General features: G+C 45.5%; 1 protein-coding gene across 1 annotated transcript in view; it reads left to right on the top strand.

Moving 5' to 3' along the window:
- LOC147700479 (putative cation-transporting ATPase 13A4) overlaps nucleotides 1–16792 on the top strand; it is a 941662-nt gene that overhangs the window by 902873 nt on the left and 21997 nt on the right. The window contains exons 26-27 of the mRNA XM_086929645.1: nucleotides 1037–1211; nucleotides 7049–7200. Of these exons, the coding sequence (XP_086785771.1) occupies nucleotides 1037–1211; nucleotides 7049–7200 (327 nt within the window). The remainder of the gene's footprint in view (nucleotides 1–1036; nucleotides 1212–7048; nucleotides 7201–16792) is intronic.

Here is a 16792-nt window from a genome sequence, read left to right as displayed (position 1 = left end):
ATTCTCGGGTAATTAGCAGTGGGAGTCCTGTACTTAAATCATCGCCTTCTTGCCAGTAAGAGAAGCATTTTGTGTTCTCACAGGATAGGTGTTTCACAGTTTTTTAAAGAGCTAATTACTGCTTCTAGGGAAGGAAGAGCTTGACCAGAACCAAATTAAAACATCTATGGTTACCACAGGATTAGATTTTGAATTACAATACACTGAATGAATTTTTTATAAATATTGCAACGGTCTGCTGATTATTACTGTAACTATTTCCTAACCCCATTTAAGCAAATTATGACTTGTATTGACAAGTGGGCTTTTATTATGCAAAATAACTACCTCCGCTTAATAAAGAGAAGTATGTATCCTATTACTGTAGGTACTTGTCAATCTAAATATTTGACGTGAGCTACACTGCAGACTCTTCACCCAGATGTAGTGGACTTTGTATAGATGACTTAGCTAATGTTATGTGCAGGCCTCTAATCATGTTTGCAATGAGCTTCCTTTGATGCATGGCTGCTGCAACTTAGTTCACAGCAGCTCAGGGCTGCAGTGACGGCCTTGTGTAATGATTTTAAAATCACACGTGCGGACGGTGTCCATCTACACTGCTGCCCACATGTGATATTCACCCCCTTATATCATGGGTGCATTTCTGCATAGTATTTATTGGGGTCTTTCTCAAAATTTACATATGTCACTTGGGGATAGCCAATTTTTGACTGTGTTATGTGTTTACCAAATTGTTTGAATGTTGGGTGTATCACTGTGGGTCGCATGTAAATAACGACAGTGTTTTTTGTAAGTGTGCAGTGCCACATCTCGACAAGTGTGCGGTATCGTTACGCTAACACTTCAATATGCAATTTTCTTCTTTTTTCATAAAAATACTATTTTCTCACACCTAGTCAGAAAGTCAGAGGCAGCCATCTTTTCCATGCCAAAGCTTGTTTAAATGGAGACAATATTAAGAAGCATTTATTTGTGACAGTGGATTTGTTTGGATCAAAGTGCAATGTATTCATACATGTTTCTTTTCTTTCAGTCAGTTTGAATGGTGCCTATTCAAAGATATCTCCATACAGACCTACAAACCGACTGATGTCACCCCCTTTTATCCTGTCGATATGTCTGCACACGCTCATTACCTTCATCATACAGGTCATTGGCTATGCGTCCGTTCTAGAGCAACCGTGGTATAATGCAACAAATATCCATAGGTAAACACCTTGTTGCATTTCATTTTAGGAATTACAGGGCTCTGTTGCGTTTTTAATGCAATCGCTTTTATTATAAATTGTTTTCTGCTGCAGTTTCTGCATTTCATGGCGCTGTAAATGAAGACTGTAGAACTGATTGGTATTCAATGTGTCAATATCCTAAAGATGAAATAGTGGCAATGCTTGTTTGTGGTGTGAGCAGAGTGATCCTAAAAAACAGAATCAACTTCTATGTTCCACCTAGAAATCTTCGCTCCCAATACACAGCAAGAGCAACAACCACTAGAATAAGGAAGGCTAGGATGGGAGGCCGCACCTTTTCACACTTGGCAGCTAATCTATGGAATAACTTACCGACAGATTTGAGACTCACAGACGACCATCTTGCCTTTAGGAAAAAACTCAAAACAACACTGTTCCCTAAGACCCAATAAACTACCATATCACTGACAACAACCACCAGTTACACGTACACTGTTAATTTTAGCGCCATGATATCCTTTCAGGATGAATGTCAGCGCTTTATAAGTACTTTTACCATTACCATACACTAGGGAAGCCATCTCACTCCAAATAATTCTAGACACTGTCTCCATTCCTCAATTGTTCCACAAATCATTGCTTCATGGACGCGGGTCTAATTGTCAGTTGAAGCAAAACAAGTCTGCAAGGCCCAGAAAGTGTAGGAATAACACCAGCCAATGTCTTCTTCAAGTGGGTTTATTGTGAACAGATGTCCTCAGCAAATCCAGCTGCACACACTGCAGCTCTCGGTCCAGTGCTGGGCATTCCATCCCGGGCTCTACTCACCCATTCCATGCTCCAGGTCACACCATCAACCAACTCTGCATGAAGCCTTGGACTTTCACACAATGGTCAGTCCTGACCAGGAGGAGGGTGGACACCTCTGGTTGAATGCAGATCTTGCGAGAAGACACTTAGCTCACCTGTCTGACCAGGTGAGAGTGATGGAATCTCTGACAGAATATCGAAGGACAGAATATCGACCTCCAGCAACATCGACACTGGAATATCGACGGCAAGTATATCGACACCCTATCTACAACATGGTAAGTACAAAAATATCGAAACTAAAATATCAATGTTAAAAATATCGTAATTAAAAATATCGTTTTTTTCTGTAAAAAAAGTTAAATAAAGTAAATAATACGTATAAATAAATTAAACATATTTAAACATATTTAATAATGTTTAAAATTAATACATAATACATATTGATTAATAAAACGTTAATTAAAAATAAACATACAATATATAATATATACTTACTTAATAACAATATTTATTAATTATTTTAATTAGTTATAAATTAATAACAAACACCATAAATTACAAATACTTCTACACACATAAAATAATAACATAAATACAATAATTAATTATATTTAATAAATAAATAAATGAAATATACTTTCAATATATTAAAAGTTAATTAAATACAACATTATCTAAAATAATACAAAAAATATTAAATACATAAATAAATAAAAATACTATTTAAAGTCCCAAACAAACTACATTAATGAAAATATTGGATAGCGTAGAATGTAAAATTACTGTTCCCACTCCGGAAAATTAAACAGTAGGGAAAGCATTAAATAGCGTAGGGGTAAAAATTACTATTCCCACTCCAGAGAGTGCAAAAGTAGGGAAAGCGTTGGATAACATAGAGGTAAAAATTACTATTCCCACTCCAGAGAGTGCAACATTAGGGAAAGTGTTGAATAGCGGGTGGGTAAAAATTACTATTCCAACTCCAGAGGGTGCAACAGTAGGGAAAGCGTTGGATAGCGGGTGGGTAAAAATTAGTATTCCCACTCCAGAGGGTGCAACAGTAGGGAAAGTGTTGGATAGCGTAAGGGTAAAAATTACTATTCCAACTCCAGAGGGTGCAACAGTAGGGAAAGCGTTGGATAGCGGGTGGGTAAAAATTTGTATTCCCACTCCAGAGGGTGCAACAGTAGGGAAAGCGTTGGATAGCATAGGGATAAAAATTACTATTCCAACTCCAGAGGGTGTAACAGTAGGGAAAACATTGGATAGCGTAGGGGTAAAAATTACTATTCCAACTCCAGAGGGTGCAACAGTAGGGAAAGCGTTGGATAGCATAAGGGTAAAAATTACTATTCCAACTCCAGAGGGTGCAACAGTAGGGAAAGCATTGGATAGCATAGGGAGAAACATTACTATTCCCACTACAGAGAGTGCAACAGTAGGGAAAGCGTTGGATAGCGTAGAGGTAAAAATTACTATTCCCACTCCAGTGAGTGCAACAGTAGGGAAAGCGTTGGATATCAGGTGGGTAAAAATTACTATTCCAACTCCAGAGGGTGCAACAGTAGGGAAAGCATTGGATAGCGTAGGGATAAAAGTTACTATTCCAACTCCAGAGGATGTAACAGTACAGAAAACGTTGGATAGCGTAGGGGTAAAAATTACTATTCCAACTCCAGAGGGTGCAACAGTAGGGAAAGCGTTGGATAGCATAGGGGAAAAAATTACTATTCCAACTCCAAAGGGTGCAACAGTAGGGAAAGCATTTGATAGCGTAGAATTTAAATTTAACATACTTATAAATAATTTTTATATTTAAAATAATGTATAATTACATTTTTAAATAAATCGACATCATTTACAAACAATTATTAATTAATAAAAGCAATTACATTTGAATACTTAATTAACAATACATTATCAACAAATACTAATTAATATTAATTATTAAATATTACTCACCAAATAATAAATATTAAAGACTTAAATATATTTCATTAAACATAAATATGATTTAAAATTAATTCACAATTAATAATTATTAAACAATATACCAAATAATACGTTTTTTATACAATATTAATTACCAATTAATTACAAATATTTGCCAATTATTCAGAAATAATTACCAATTAAAAATAATAATTCCAATTAACACAATTATTTACCTATTAAAAAATGAATTACCAATGTAAAAAATTATTTCCCAATTACAAACATGAATTACGAATTAAAAAAATTCGTTAACAATTAAAATCATTAATTACCAATAAAAAAATTGTATCAATTAATATAATTAATTGTCAATTCATAATTAATTTAAAATACATTTTTTATCCATAACAAACAAATTATAAATCAATAATTAATTACAATTAAATTACTTTCCACCCAATTACCCTATAAACCCACAACCGACTACAGAAATAGAAATAAAATTAATAAAGCATAATTTAGAATTCCTATAAATTAATAATTAATTTAGTATATTTAAATTACTTTCCACCCTATTCCCCTATAAACACACAACCCACTCCGGTACTGAAACATAAAATTTCCTTAAAAATAACATTAAATACCAATTAAAAAATTAATTTATCAATTAAAAAAACAAATTGCCAAATAATAATTAATTTATCAATTAATATAATGAATTGCCAATTAATAATAATTAATCAATTAAAATAAATACTTGCCAATCATTAATAAAAAATACTTATCCATAAAAATAAAAAAATAATTAATTCATTACAATTAAATTACTTCCCACCCAATTCCCCTATAAACCCACAACCCGCTACAGAAATAAAAACATACATTAATTAAAATGAATTTATAATTCCTAAAAATTAATAATTAATTTAGTATATTTAAATTAATTCCCACCCTATTCCCCTATAAACCCACAACCCGCTCCGGTACTAAAACATAAAATTTACTTAAAAATAACATTATTAATATATAAAAATAATACACATATAATTTAAAAAAATTAAAATAGTTAAAAACATATTACACATACATAATTACAAACATAAAAATAATACAAATATTGATATTAGTAACATCGAAATTAGTAACAATGATATATAGGCTATCGATATTACTAACTTCGATATTACTTACATGGATATAAATAAATTTGATATTACTTACCTTAGGGTCGATATTCTGTCCAACGATATTCTTGACATCAAAATTCTGTACCTTCGATATTTGCAACACGATATTTGTGTAGGTTGACAATTAGGACTCGATATTTTGACTGTGTACCGTTGCCCATTGGGTTCTTGTTGGAAGTATGCGCTCATGCTGTGAGCAGCTGCCTCACCGAGGATCAAGTTCAAAGTGATGAGAGCTCCAGGGGCGGTGAACCTGGCGGCACCTTCAGAGAGCGCCAAGAGCCAGACATGGAAGCCAGGTTTACCCGACTTGAATGACGCCCTCAGGCATGGGCTGTCCATGTCCTTATTATTTTCAAGCAAAACAGAATATTTCACCTATATTTGTCGATGACATCGTGATTTATTGATCAAGAAGATGCGTCACTCTGACTAATGATTCCTTGAGGGATCTTCATACCCTGTTCTTTTTCATGTGATCTAAATATACCAGAGCAGCAGCTGCAGGCTCCTTTACCGGCCTCTCAAATATGAACGTATTGTCCGGCCACATTACTAGATATATTACAGCAGATTCAAGCGGGGATGGAGACGAGAGAATATGGCCAACAATCCGGCATCCAGCGAATCAAGTCCTTGCCATCCCGCACGACACCCGTCGTTTCTCCATGAAGTGTTCACCAGCATGCAGCCGTCCACCGTGCTACTGCTGTGAGACAAGGTTTCTGTCGTGAGGATTCATAATGTTTCTATAGAGCCGCGGCAATAACAATCTGAGGGGATATTTACAATAAAATGTCAGAGCACAGTGTTACGCAAACATTGGTAGCGCCACGCTCTGACATTTTTTAAATACGGCGCACCCCTGTGTTTCCCCTTTGCACTGGCGCTATGAAAGTTGCCTAGCTCTAGAACAGGCGTCCTTGCACCCCGTTGCAAGGGTGCCTGCGTTGCAGGGGTGATTGTTAATGTGCAGGAATGTATCCCTTCCTGCACATACAGATCTTGAAAGGAGATTCTGTGTTTCTATGTGTTGCAGAAAGAGCAAAATATGATGAGATATTATTGATTTCTCCTCGTATCGCCACCCTAAGACCAAATTTTACCTGGTCTTAGTTTATGGCGCTGCCCCATCCTTGTAAATATGGGGCAGCCCTAAAAGCAATGGGTGTTGCAGCGGAACGCCCACTGCAACAACAACTGCACGCCCTTTTCCTGCTAATTGAAGCGTGAAAAGGGCCTTATTTACAAGGCGGCGTTATTATCGGTATATGCCCATCTTACTATGTCCATTTCAAATGTGCTCCTATCGGTATATGCCCCTTTTGCTATATGCCTCTTTCAGTGTTTGTTCCTATCGGTATATTCCCTTTCTGCAATATGGCTCTTTTGGTATATGCTCCTTTAGGTATATGCCTCTTTTAGATATGCTCAGATATGCCACTTTGTCCATAAGCCACTTTGGGTATATGCTCATATCAGTATATTTCCTTTTTGCTATATGCCTCTTTGTATATATGCTCCTATCAGTATTTGTCACTTTACCAATATGCCCCTTTCGGTATATTCTTCTATCAGTATATGCTGCTTTAGGTATATGCCTCTTTCAGTATATATACCTATCAGTATACGGTCCTATTATTTTTTGCCTCTTTCGTATATATACCCTTTTCAGAGAATGCTTCATTAGGTACAGGCTCCTACCGATATATGTCCTTTTCGCCATAAGTACTTGACTTTAAATGCTCTTAACTGCTTTTAAGTGAATCACCTCCTTGTAATATATATGTATTTTATATTTCCAAAACAATAGCACAGTGAGTATTTTTTCTAGCCTCTTCTTGTTTCCCAGGTACAAACTTAGCTTCATACATCTGATCAGAAATTGAATAATATATATTTATTTTTATTTCTGTGCAGCGCTTGTCTAACTGGAAACCTGGACGCGACGAGGTCACAGTTTACGAACTATGAAGGCACCACCTTATTTCCACTGTACGAGGGAACCCTGATCATTGCAGCGTTTGTGTTCGCCAAAGGGAAGCCCTTCAGAAAGCCTCTGTACACAAACTGTGAGTGCACATTTTCAGTATTGTATGAGGAGTTTTCAAATGCATGTGCAAGGGCTCCATGACAGTGATTGCCGACAGCTCTTTGAGGGGTGAGGGCACTGAAGGAGTCTCATTGTTTACAATGTCTGCTTCTCCTGATTGCTTCCTGATTACATCGTCAATTGCAAACAAGCATGACCGGTCTCTGTGCTTTTGGATGGGCTGTGACCTATGTATGCTTCTCTGCTGACTCCTGAGATGCAGGGCATACCACCCAGTGGATATCCAAGGGACTGCGAGGTGGGAGCTACCACCCAGTGGATATCCAAGGGACTGCGAGGTGGGAGCTACCACCTAGTGGATATCCAAGGGACTGCGAGGTGGGAGCTACCACCCAGTGGATATCCAATGGACTGCGAGGTGGGAGCTACCACCCAGTGGATATCCAAGGGACTGCGAGGTGGGAGCTACCACCCAGTGGATATCCAAGGGACTGCGAGGTGGGAGCTACCACCCAGTGGATATCCAAGGGACTGCGAGGTGGGAGCTACCACCCAGTGGATATCCAAGGGACTGCGAGGTGGGAGCTACAACCCAGTGGATATCCAAGGGACTGCGAGGTGGGAGCTACCACCCAGTGGATATCCAAGGGACTGCGAGGTGGGAGCTACCACCCAGTGGATATCCAAGGGACTGCGAGGTGGGAGCTACCACCCAGTGGATATCCAAGGGACTGCGAGGTGGGAGCTACCAGCCAGTGGATATCCAAGGGACTGCGAGGTGGGAGCTACCACCCAGTGGATATCCAAGGGACTGCGAGGTGGGAGCTACCACCCAGTGGATATCCAAGGGACTGCGAGGTGGGAGCTACCACCCAGTGGAAATCCAGGGGCTGCTGGGTGGGAGCTACCACCAAGTGGATATCCAAGGGACTGCGAGGTGGGAGCTACCACCCAGTGGAAATCCAGGGGCTGCTGGGTGGGAGCTACCACCAAGTGGATATCCAAGGGACTGCGAGGTGGGAGCTACCACCCAGTGGAAATCCAGGGGCTGCTGGGTGGGAGCTACCACCAAGTGGATATCCAGGGACTGCTAGGTGGGAGCTACCACCCAGTGGAAATCCAGGGGACTGCTAGGTTGGAGCTACCACCCAGTGGAAATCCAGGGGTCTGGTAGAGGGAGTTCCCACCCAGTGGAAATCCAGGGGTCTGCTGGGTTGGAGCTACCACCCAGTGGAAATGCAGGGGACTGCTTGGTGGGAGCTACCACCCAGTGGAAATGCAGGGGACTGCTCAGTAAAAGAGCCTTCATAGAGCAATTTCAGTGTCAAGTTGATATTTACAATGACTGCAAATTCATGGTGCTATGGACACACACAAATGTTTTAGGTGATTCCTGTGTACAAATAGAAGAAATGCATGCCTTAATTTTGGCTCTTTATAAAGTCGATCTGTCCGATTACGCACTTAGGGGCAGATTTATGCCGGACTTGCGCCGCCGTTGCGTCAAGCAACGGCGGCGTAAAATGGCGCATCCCTACGACCCATTTACAACGTGACTCATCTAGGCAGATGCATCACGTTGTAAACCCCTGCGCCACATGTGGGCGTTCCGGGGCAGGTACGCCTCGTAAAAGTGGATGAGTGAAATCTACAAGATTTCACTCAGTCACTTTTAGGCCAATGCTGCGTCAAAACCCTGCGCCTGCTTGAAGCAGGTGTAAGGATTGATGCAGCATTGGACAGATAGGGCACCCCTGAGCCTTGCTGGAGCTGCGTCGCGCTTGCAACGCAACTCCAGCAATGCGCCACCTTTACGGCACAGATGCGTCATGCATCTGTGACGTTTTTGCCCCATGGTGCGCCCCATTGTAAATGCGGCGCACCATGGGAGGCGGAGCTGCGGCGCACAATACCTGGCGCATCCTTGGGGATGCGCCAGTTATTGTAATTCTGCCCCTTACTGTGTCAGACTCTGCACTCTGGGTGGAAAGTGGACTTGCCGCATTGTCATCTTAACAAATTCAGAGATTCAAAAGGCACATTGATAAAAGAGGAGCAACTCTCAGAAAGATAACTATTCTACAGGGCAGGCTTCCTTTGTTCCATGTACAACACACCATGGCCCATGAAAGGGAAGTAATTCACATTAAGGAGAATTGTGTAGCTGACTTATCTATCAAGACAGGAGTGTAAACCTTTAGGGTAGCTTTTAAGGGTCGCTGCTGTAACTTGATCCAAAACAATGCAGACATTATGGCGGCAATACAAGCAACATTAAAAAGTGAAAGGCCTCCAAATGGTTTCCTTCCAAATAGTCTCATAACATCAACAAGGTTAATGTTTCTTGGATTTTTATCCCTAAGATCTTAGACTTGGCTTTTTCAGCGGGTTTACCCTTTGACTTTTTGCTTTCTGGCCTCCTGTTTTATACCTTGTTTTTGTTGGTTTTAGGACTCTGGGCACCTTACCACTGCTAATCAGTGCTAAAGTGCATATGCTCTCCATATACATTCTGTATGATTGGTTTTCCATGACTAAGATATTTGAATTATACTAAGTCACTCGTACAGTGCTACTAGTGGGCCTGCAGCACTGGCTGTGCCATCCATACAAGTAGCCTTTCAAAGGTGTCTCAGACCGGCCACTGCAGTGTCTGCGCGCAGTTTTTACTGCCATGTCGACCTGAAAAGTGCATCCACTTGCCAGGCCCAGACCTTCCCTTTTCTTACAAGCAAGGCACCCCTCAGGTAGGCCCAAGGTACCCCCATGGGCAGGGTGCACTGTATGTGAAAGGTAGGACATGCTTTACATGTCCTGATAGTGAAAGACTGTGTATTTTAGTTTTTCACTATTTCAAGGCCATCTGTCACATAGGCTAACATGGGTTTTGCTTTGTAACATCTTACAAGCATAACGTTCCATTGGGACAAGATGGAGAAATTGAGCTTAGGCTGCCTAGACTCAGAATTTAAAAATACATCTTTTAGTAAAGATGATTTTTTCATTGTTTGTTTGAAAATGCCACTTTTAGAGCATTAACCATCCTGTGTGCCTCTGCCATTTGTGCATTCCCCATCTGGGCTTAGGGTGACAGGAGCTGGGACTGTGTATTCACACTAGACAGACACAAGGGGTTGAGGGTGTGTCCTGTCTTTCCTGCGTGCCTCATAGCCAGGCTGAATAGACCTGGCTGCATTTAGAGCAGTGGGAAGAGTTGCCGCTTGCAACTGTGTGGACTGTGGCTGCCTCTCACAAAGCTGTCTCCACCTCCTGTGGTGAAGCTGGCCTGAGCCAGGCTGAACTGGTTTATGTGTGCCAATGGAGCTTTGTACCAACTTCAAAGGAAATTGTGGTATAAATATTCGGGCCCTGACCTCAGAACTTTAGACTACTGGTGGACTAAGGAACCTGCCAGAAAGAAGAGCTGGAAGAGCCGTGAGGAGAGACTACCACTTTGCTGTGTGCTTTGCTGAATTGGCCTGCAGTGTCTGCTTCTGTCTTGGGCAGGGAAAGGATTGGAATGTGTTTCGGCATCCCAAGTATTTTCAAGGGTTTGATGTAGAGCTTACCTCCTGTTGGAAGTCGCAGGGAAATGAAAGACTTCAACTTCTGGGTACCGGCTTCTGGAACTGGATGTTTCATCTGCCACAGAGGAGAAAAGGTAGCATGACTCTGTCAGCGATGCTGCTGCTGGCTCCGTGACCTGAAGGTACTGCAGAGGGCACCCTGCACTTTGCACCGCAACCCTGGTCGCACCGACAATGCCGCTACCCAGCCGCTGCTTGCACTGTGACCTGTGGGCACCGCACTATGCACTGTCTCTCTTCACACCGCTGCCCTGATAACCCCAATGATGACCGGATACCATCACCAATGCCGCAGCCTGCACTGTGACATGTGGGCAACCGTCGTGGAGAACATGAAGCACCGTCCCACTTTGCACCACTGCCCTGGTCTCATTGACGCCGCCATTCCAAGCTGCCATGGATACCGCTGCCTGCACCATGGATTGGGGGCACCACTCGTGGGTTACTCGACACACTGCCCCGTCACACACTACGGCCTTGGCCCACCGAAGCCAGCACCATTGACTCCAGATCATCAACCAACGCCTCTGCCTGCACGAGACCTGTGGGCCCTGTACCCTGCATTGCCCCATCTCGCACTGCAGCCTTGGGTCTACCAACGACATTGCTTTAGTAACGACAATACCGCTGCTTGCACCGTGACCTGTCAGCACCACAACGAGCACCATCCTGCTTCGCACCCCAGCAATGGTCTCACCGACGCCGCTGGATGGCCATCACTGAGCCTTTGCCTGAACAGCAATGTGAGGGCACCGCACGTCACACCACTCCTCTTCACGCCGTAGCTCCGGCACTTTCTGAGGCCAGTGCTCCTGACTTCAAATTCATGTAGTTCAACCTGCACCCCTGTGACTTCATGGCCCAACAACTTCTGCACTGACTCCTGAAACCGAGGCCTGCCGATGCCGCTCCTCTGGAGCTCAACGCAATGTCTGACACCCTGCATCTCCAAAGGTACTGTTTTAAGGGTCTCCTTGACACCATAGCTTGACCTCGAAACCACGGGCGGCCAGAACTGTTGGATTCACCTGCTCACGACACCATGATAGCCCCATGCGCAGTTATTGACTTCAAGGAGAGGATGTAGCCTTGCAGCTAGAGTGGTCGACCTCGAAGCTGGGGAACCTGGTTTAAGTCTCGGCAACGACGCTCAACATCCTGTGATTCTGGGCAAACCACTTAATCTCCCCATACCTAACAAAAATGAATGTGTCCCCATGTAACGAAACAGGTGCTCATGTAAAGCGCTCTGATAACCGATCTCTCAGGTCTAGTTAGCATTCTATATAAAACTTTAAAAAAAAAGGGAACTGTATATAAAGTCTATTTTTGCTTTATTGGTATTGTGGATTACTGTAGGTTGGATTTTTTTCATTTTGATCTTGTTTTACACAGATAAATATTGGATATTTTTCTAAAACTGGTATGGTGTCCTTTTGTAGTTCTTTCACTGTATTACTGCTGGTTATGTACAAATGCTTTACACAGTGCTCTAGGATAAGCCTGACTGCTTGTGCCAAGCTACCAAGGGGTGAGGAGGGGTTATTTTAGATGTGTAATCCCCTTATCCTGACTAGAGTGGTGGATTATGCCTAGCTTAGTTACATGTCTAGCCAAACAGAAGGCCCATTTCTAACATGGGATCATGGGGATACTTAATGAGTGAGGTAGATAGGTTTTAATTCTGGAAATATATGAACGGATAACTTTGGCTCATGCTGGCATTAGTGCTATTGTATCAATGCAAAAGCAATATTAGTGGTTGCCGTATCCAGCTAAGAACACAAAGAAATATGTACAGCAGTGTACTATTTATCAACAAATAATGCATTCACCTACAGTAAACCCAGCAGCTATTCCCTCACAGTATCCAACAAAATCGTTTGAAGTTGTGTAGGTAACACATTGATTGTGGTCTCATTCTGATGTAGATTCCTTTGGGTTTGACCACAAAAGATTGACTCAGCGCAACAACGAGTAAAAGACTTGCATGCTTAGTAGCAATGGGAGCAGTTCATACATTTCTTTTAGACAGTGGTCCTGCATTTGCCGCTAAGGTATATTTAGATTCTGTGTTTGCTCTGAGGGTATGATTGCTGCACTTGCAAACTTTCAGTCCAGAATCCAACAGCCTGGTCAAGTGAGCCAATGGCATGCATGAGAAATTCTTGACAATAACAGAAGAGGGTCCCTGAATTTATTAATACTAGGAGGAGGAGGCAGGTAAAATGGGCAAAGAAACAACAAGAACCTCTCCTAGAACCTTAAATGCCTATAGGTAGTATATCCATTACTTTTAACATACCATCATTGTCCCACACTGCAACGTATTAGAAAAACGTATTCATTTATTGTTTCAAATTAGTCCAAATTCATAAAATACAGTCCATATATATATATACAATACAATTTAATCAAGAAAAAAAAACACGTGGGCCCTGAACCCCAGCACTCGTCATCACAGAGCGTGGGCCCTGAACCTCCAGCACCCGTCATCACAGAGTGTGGGCCCTGAATCCCTAGCACCCGTCATTACAGAGCATGGACCCTGAACCCCCATCACCCGTCATCACAGAGCGTAGACCCTGAACCCACAGCACCCGTCATCACAGAGCGTGAACCCTGAACCCCCAGCACCCGTCATCACAGAGCATGAACCCTGAACCCCCAGTACCCGTCATCACAGAGCGTGAACCCTGAACCCCCAGCACCCGTCATCACAGAGAGTGGACCCTGAACCCCAGCACCCGTCATCACAGAGCATGGGCCCTGAACCCCCAGCACCCGTCATCACAGAGCGTGGGCCCTGAACACCCAGCACCTGTCATCGCAGAGTGTGGACTCTGAACCCCAGGCACCCGTCATCAGAGAGCGTGGACCCTGAACCTCCAGCACCCGTCATCACGGAGCGTGGACCCTGAACCCCCAGCACCCGTCATCACAGAGCGTGGGACCTGAACCCCCAGCACCCGTCATCACTGAGCGTGGACCCTGAACCCCCAGCACCCGTCATCACAGAGCGTGGACCCTGAACCCCCAGCACCCGTCATCACAGAGCGTGGACCCTGAACCCCCAGCACCCGTCATCACAGAGCGTGGGCCCTGAACCCCCAGCACCCGTCATCACTGAGCGTGGGCCCTGAACCCTCAGCATCTGTCATCACAGAGCATGGACCCTGAACCTCCAGCACCTGTCATCACAGAGCATGGACCCTGAACCCCAGCACCTGTCATCTCAGAGCGTGGACCCTGAACCCCCAGCACCCGTCATCACAGAGCGTGGACCCTGAACCCCCAGCACCCGTCATCACAGAGCGCAGACCCTGAACCCCCAGCACCCGTCATCACAGAGTGTGGACCCTGAACCCCCAGCACCCGTCATCACTGAGCGTGGACCCTGAACCCCCAGCACCCGTCATCACAGAGCGTGGGCCCTGAACCCCCAGCACCCGGCATCACAGAGCATGGACCCTGAACCCTCAGCACCAGTCATCACAGAGCGTGGACCCTGAACCCCCAGCACCCGTCATCACAGAGCGCAGACCCTGAACCCCCAGCACCCGTCATCACAGAGCATGGACCCTGAACCCCAGCACCCGTCATCACAGAGCGTGGACCCTGAACCCCCAGCACCCGTCATCACAGAGCGCAGACCCTGAACCCCCAGCACCAGTCATCACAGAGCGTGGACCCTGAACCCCCAGCACCCGTCATCACAGAGCGTGGACCCTGAACCCTCAGCACCAGTCATCACAGAGCGCAGACCCTGAACCCCCAGCTCCCATCATCACAGAGCGTGGAGCCTGAACCCCCAGCACCCGTCATCAGAAAGCGTGGACCCTGAACCCCCAGCACCCGTCATCACTGAGCGTGGACCCTGAACCCTCAGCACCATTCATCACAGAGCGCAGACCCTGAACCCCCAGCACCCGTCATCACAGAGCGTGGACCCTGAACCCCCAGCACCCGTCATCACTGAGCGTGGACCCTGAACCCTCAGCACCAGTCATCACAGAGCGCAGACCCTGAACCCCCAGCACCCGTCATCACAGAGCGTGGGCCCTGAACCGCCAGCACCCGTCATCACTGAGCGTGGACCCTGAACCCCCAGCACCTGTCATCACAGAGCGTGGGCCCTGAACCCCCAGCACCCGTCATCACAGAGCGTGGACCCTGAACCCCCAGCACCCGTCATCACAGAGCGTGGGCCCTGAACCCCCAGCACCCGTCATCACTGAGCGTGGGCCCTGAACCCTCAGCATCTGTCATCACAGAGCATGGACCCTGAACCTCCAGCACCTGTCATCACAGAGCATGGACCCTGAACCCCAGCACCTGTCATCACAGAGCGTGGACCCTGAACCCCCAGCACCCGTCATCACAGAGCGTGGACCCTGAACCCCCAGCACCCGTCATCACAGAGCGCAGACCCTGAACCCCCAGCACCCGTCATCACAGAGTGTGGACCCTGAACCCCCAGCACCCGTCATCACTGAGCGTGGACCCTGAACCCCCAGCACCCGTCATCACAGAGCGTGGGCCCTGAACCCCCAGCACCCGGCATCACAGAGCGTGGACCCTGAACCCTCAGCACCAGTCATCACAGAGCGTGGACCCTGAACCCCCAGCACCCGTCATCACAGAGCGCAGACCCTGAACCCCCAGCACCCGTCATCACAGAGCATGGACCCTGAACCCCAGCACCCGTCATCACAGAGCGTGGACCCTGAACCCCCAGCACCCGTCATCACAGAGCGCAGACCCTGAACCCCCAGCACCCGTCATCACAGAGCGTGGACCCTGAACCCCCAGCACCCGTCATCACAGAGCGTGGACCCTGAACCCTGAGCACCAGTCATCACAGAGCGCAGACCCTGAACCCCCAGCACCCGTCATCACAGAGCGTGGAGCCTGAACCCCCAGCACCCGTCATCAGATAGCGTGGACCCTGAACCCCCAGCACCCGTCATCACTGAGCGTGGACCCTGAACCCTCAGCACCATTCATCACAGAGCGCAGACCCTGAACCCCCAGCACCCGTCATCACAGAGCTTGGAGCCTGAACCCCCAGCACCCGTCATCACAGAGCGTGGAGCCCAGCACCCATCGGTCTGGGCGAGTCTGGGTTTTTGACGTCTTCCAGGTGGCTGATACACCCTTGTCCTCATTGATGGCCATTCAAAGTACCCAGAAGTCAAAACTGTCAATACCCAAGGAGCAAGTGAGGTACTTCCCAAATTGAAGAAAATTGTGTCAACCCACGGGCTACTCCAAGAATTCTGGACAAAAAATGGTGAGGAAGTGGCCACTAACCTTCCGTCACTGAACATCAAGCACAAGAAGGTCCCCCCAGATGGCCCCAAGCTAATGGGGAGATTGAGAGATTCATGAGGACACTGAATAAAGAAATCCGAATGACCTGTGCCAACCAACAGCCTCTGGAATGGGCAATCTCCTCTTTCCTAAGGGAGTACCAGTAGACCAACCTACACAACAACGGGGGAGCTTTGGGTCACCTTAGTATGGGGCGGGTAGTCAGTGACCCTACCCTACACCTCTCTCAGTGGAAACCCCGCACAGATGGATGACCAGCAAACTCCACAGCAGCGGAAGGCAACTAATGATAAAGCCGGCACCTAAGGCATGACAAAGCATCCAACATATAGCAGGTTACTATGTGCTAATCAAAGATAGATTTCTGAAACACAAGCTCAGGCTCTCCTTTGAGCAATACTCATGGGTGGTCACTCAGAGGCACGTGGCCAAGAGCACTGCCAGGTGGAGCGATGAAGAGGCTACCCATAGTATATTGCATTTCAATACATTTCATAAAATGCCAATTCCAGAGGAGGGAGGTGAAGAGCAGGGTGTTGAAAAGCCGGAGGGACAAGAGGAGGAGTTGATAGACTCCGATCTGAGGGGAAGTCACAGAGAGCGATACCAAGAGGATGATGGACGGAACGCTTGAGTAATTCAAACACTCACCCCCAGTCAACTGATCTGGGTTTAATCCATCATCATTCG

Source organism: Lissotriton vulgaris, chromosome 7, assembly GCF_964263255.1.
Source record: "Lissotriton vulgaris chromosome 7, aLisVul1.2, whole genome shotgun sequence".
Classification (NCBI taxonomy): Eukaryota; Metazoa; Chordata; class Amphibia; order Caudata; family Salamandridae; genus Lissotriton; species Lissotriton vulgaris.
This window is presented reverse-complemented; position numbering and strand designations above follow the sequence as displayed.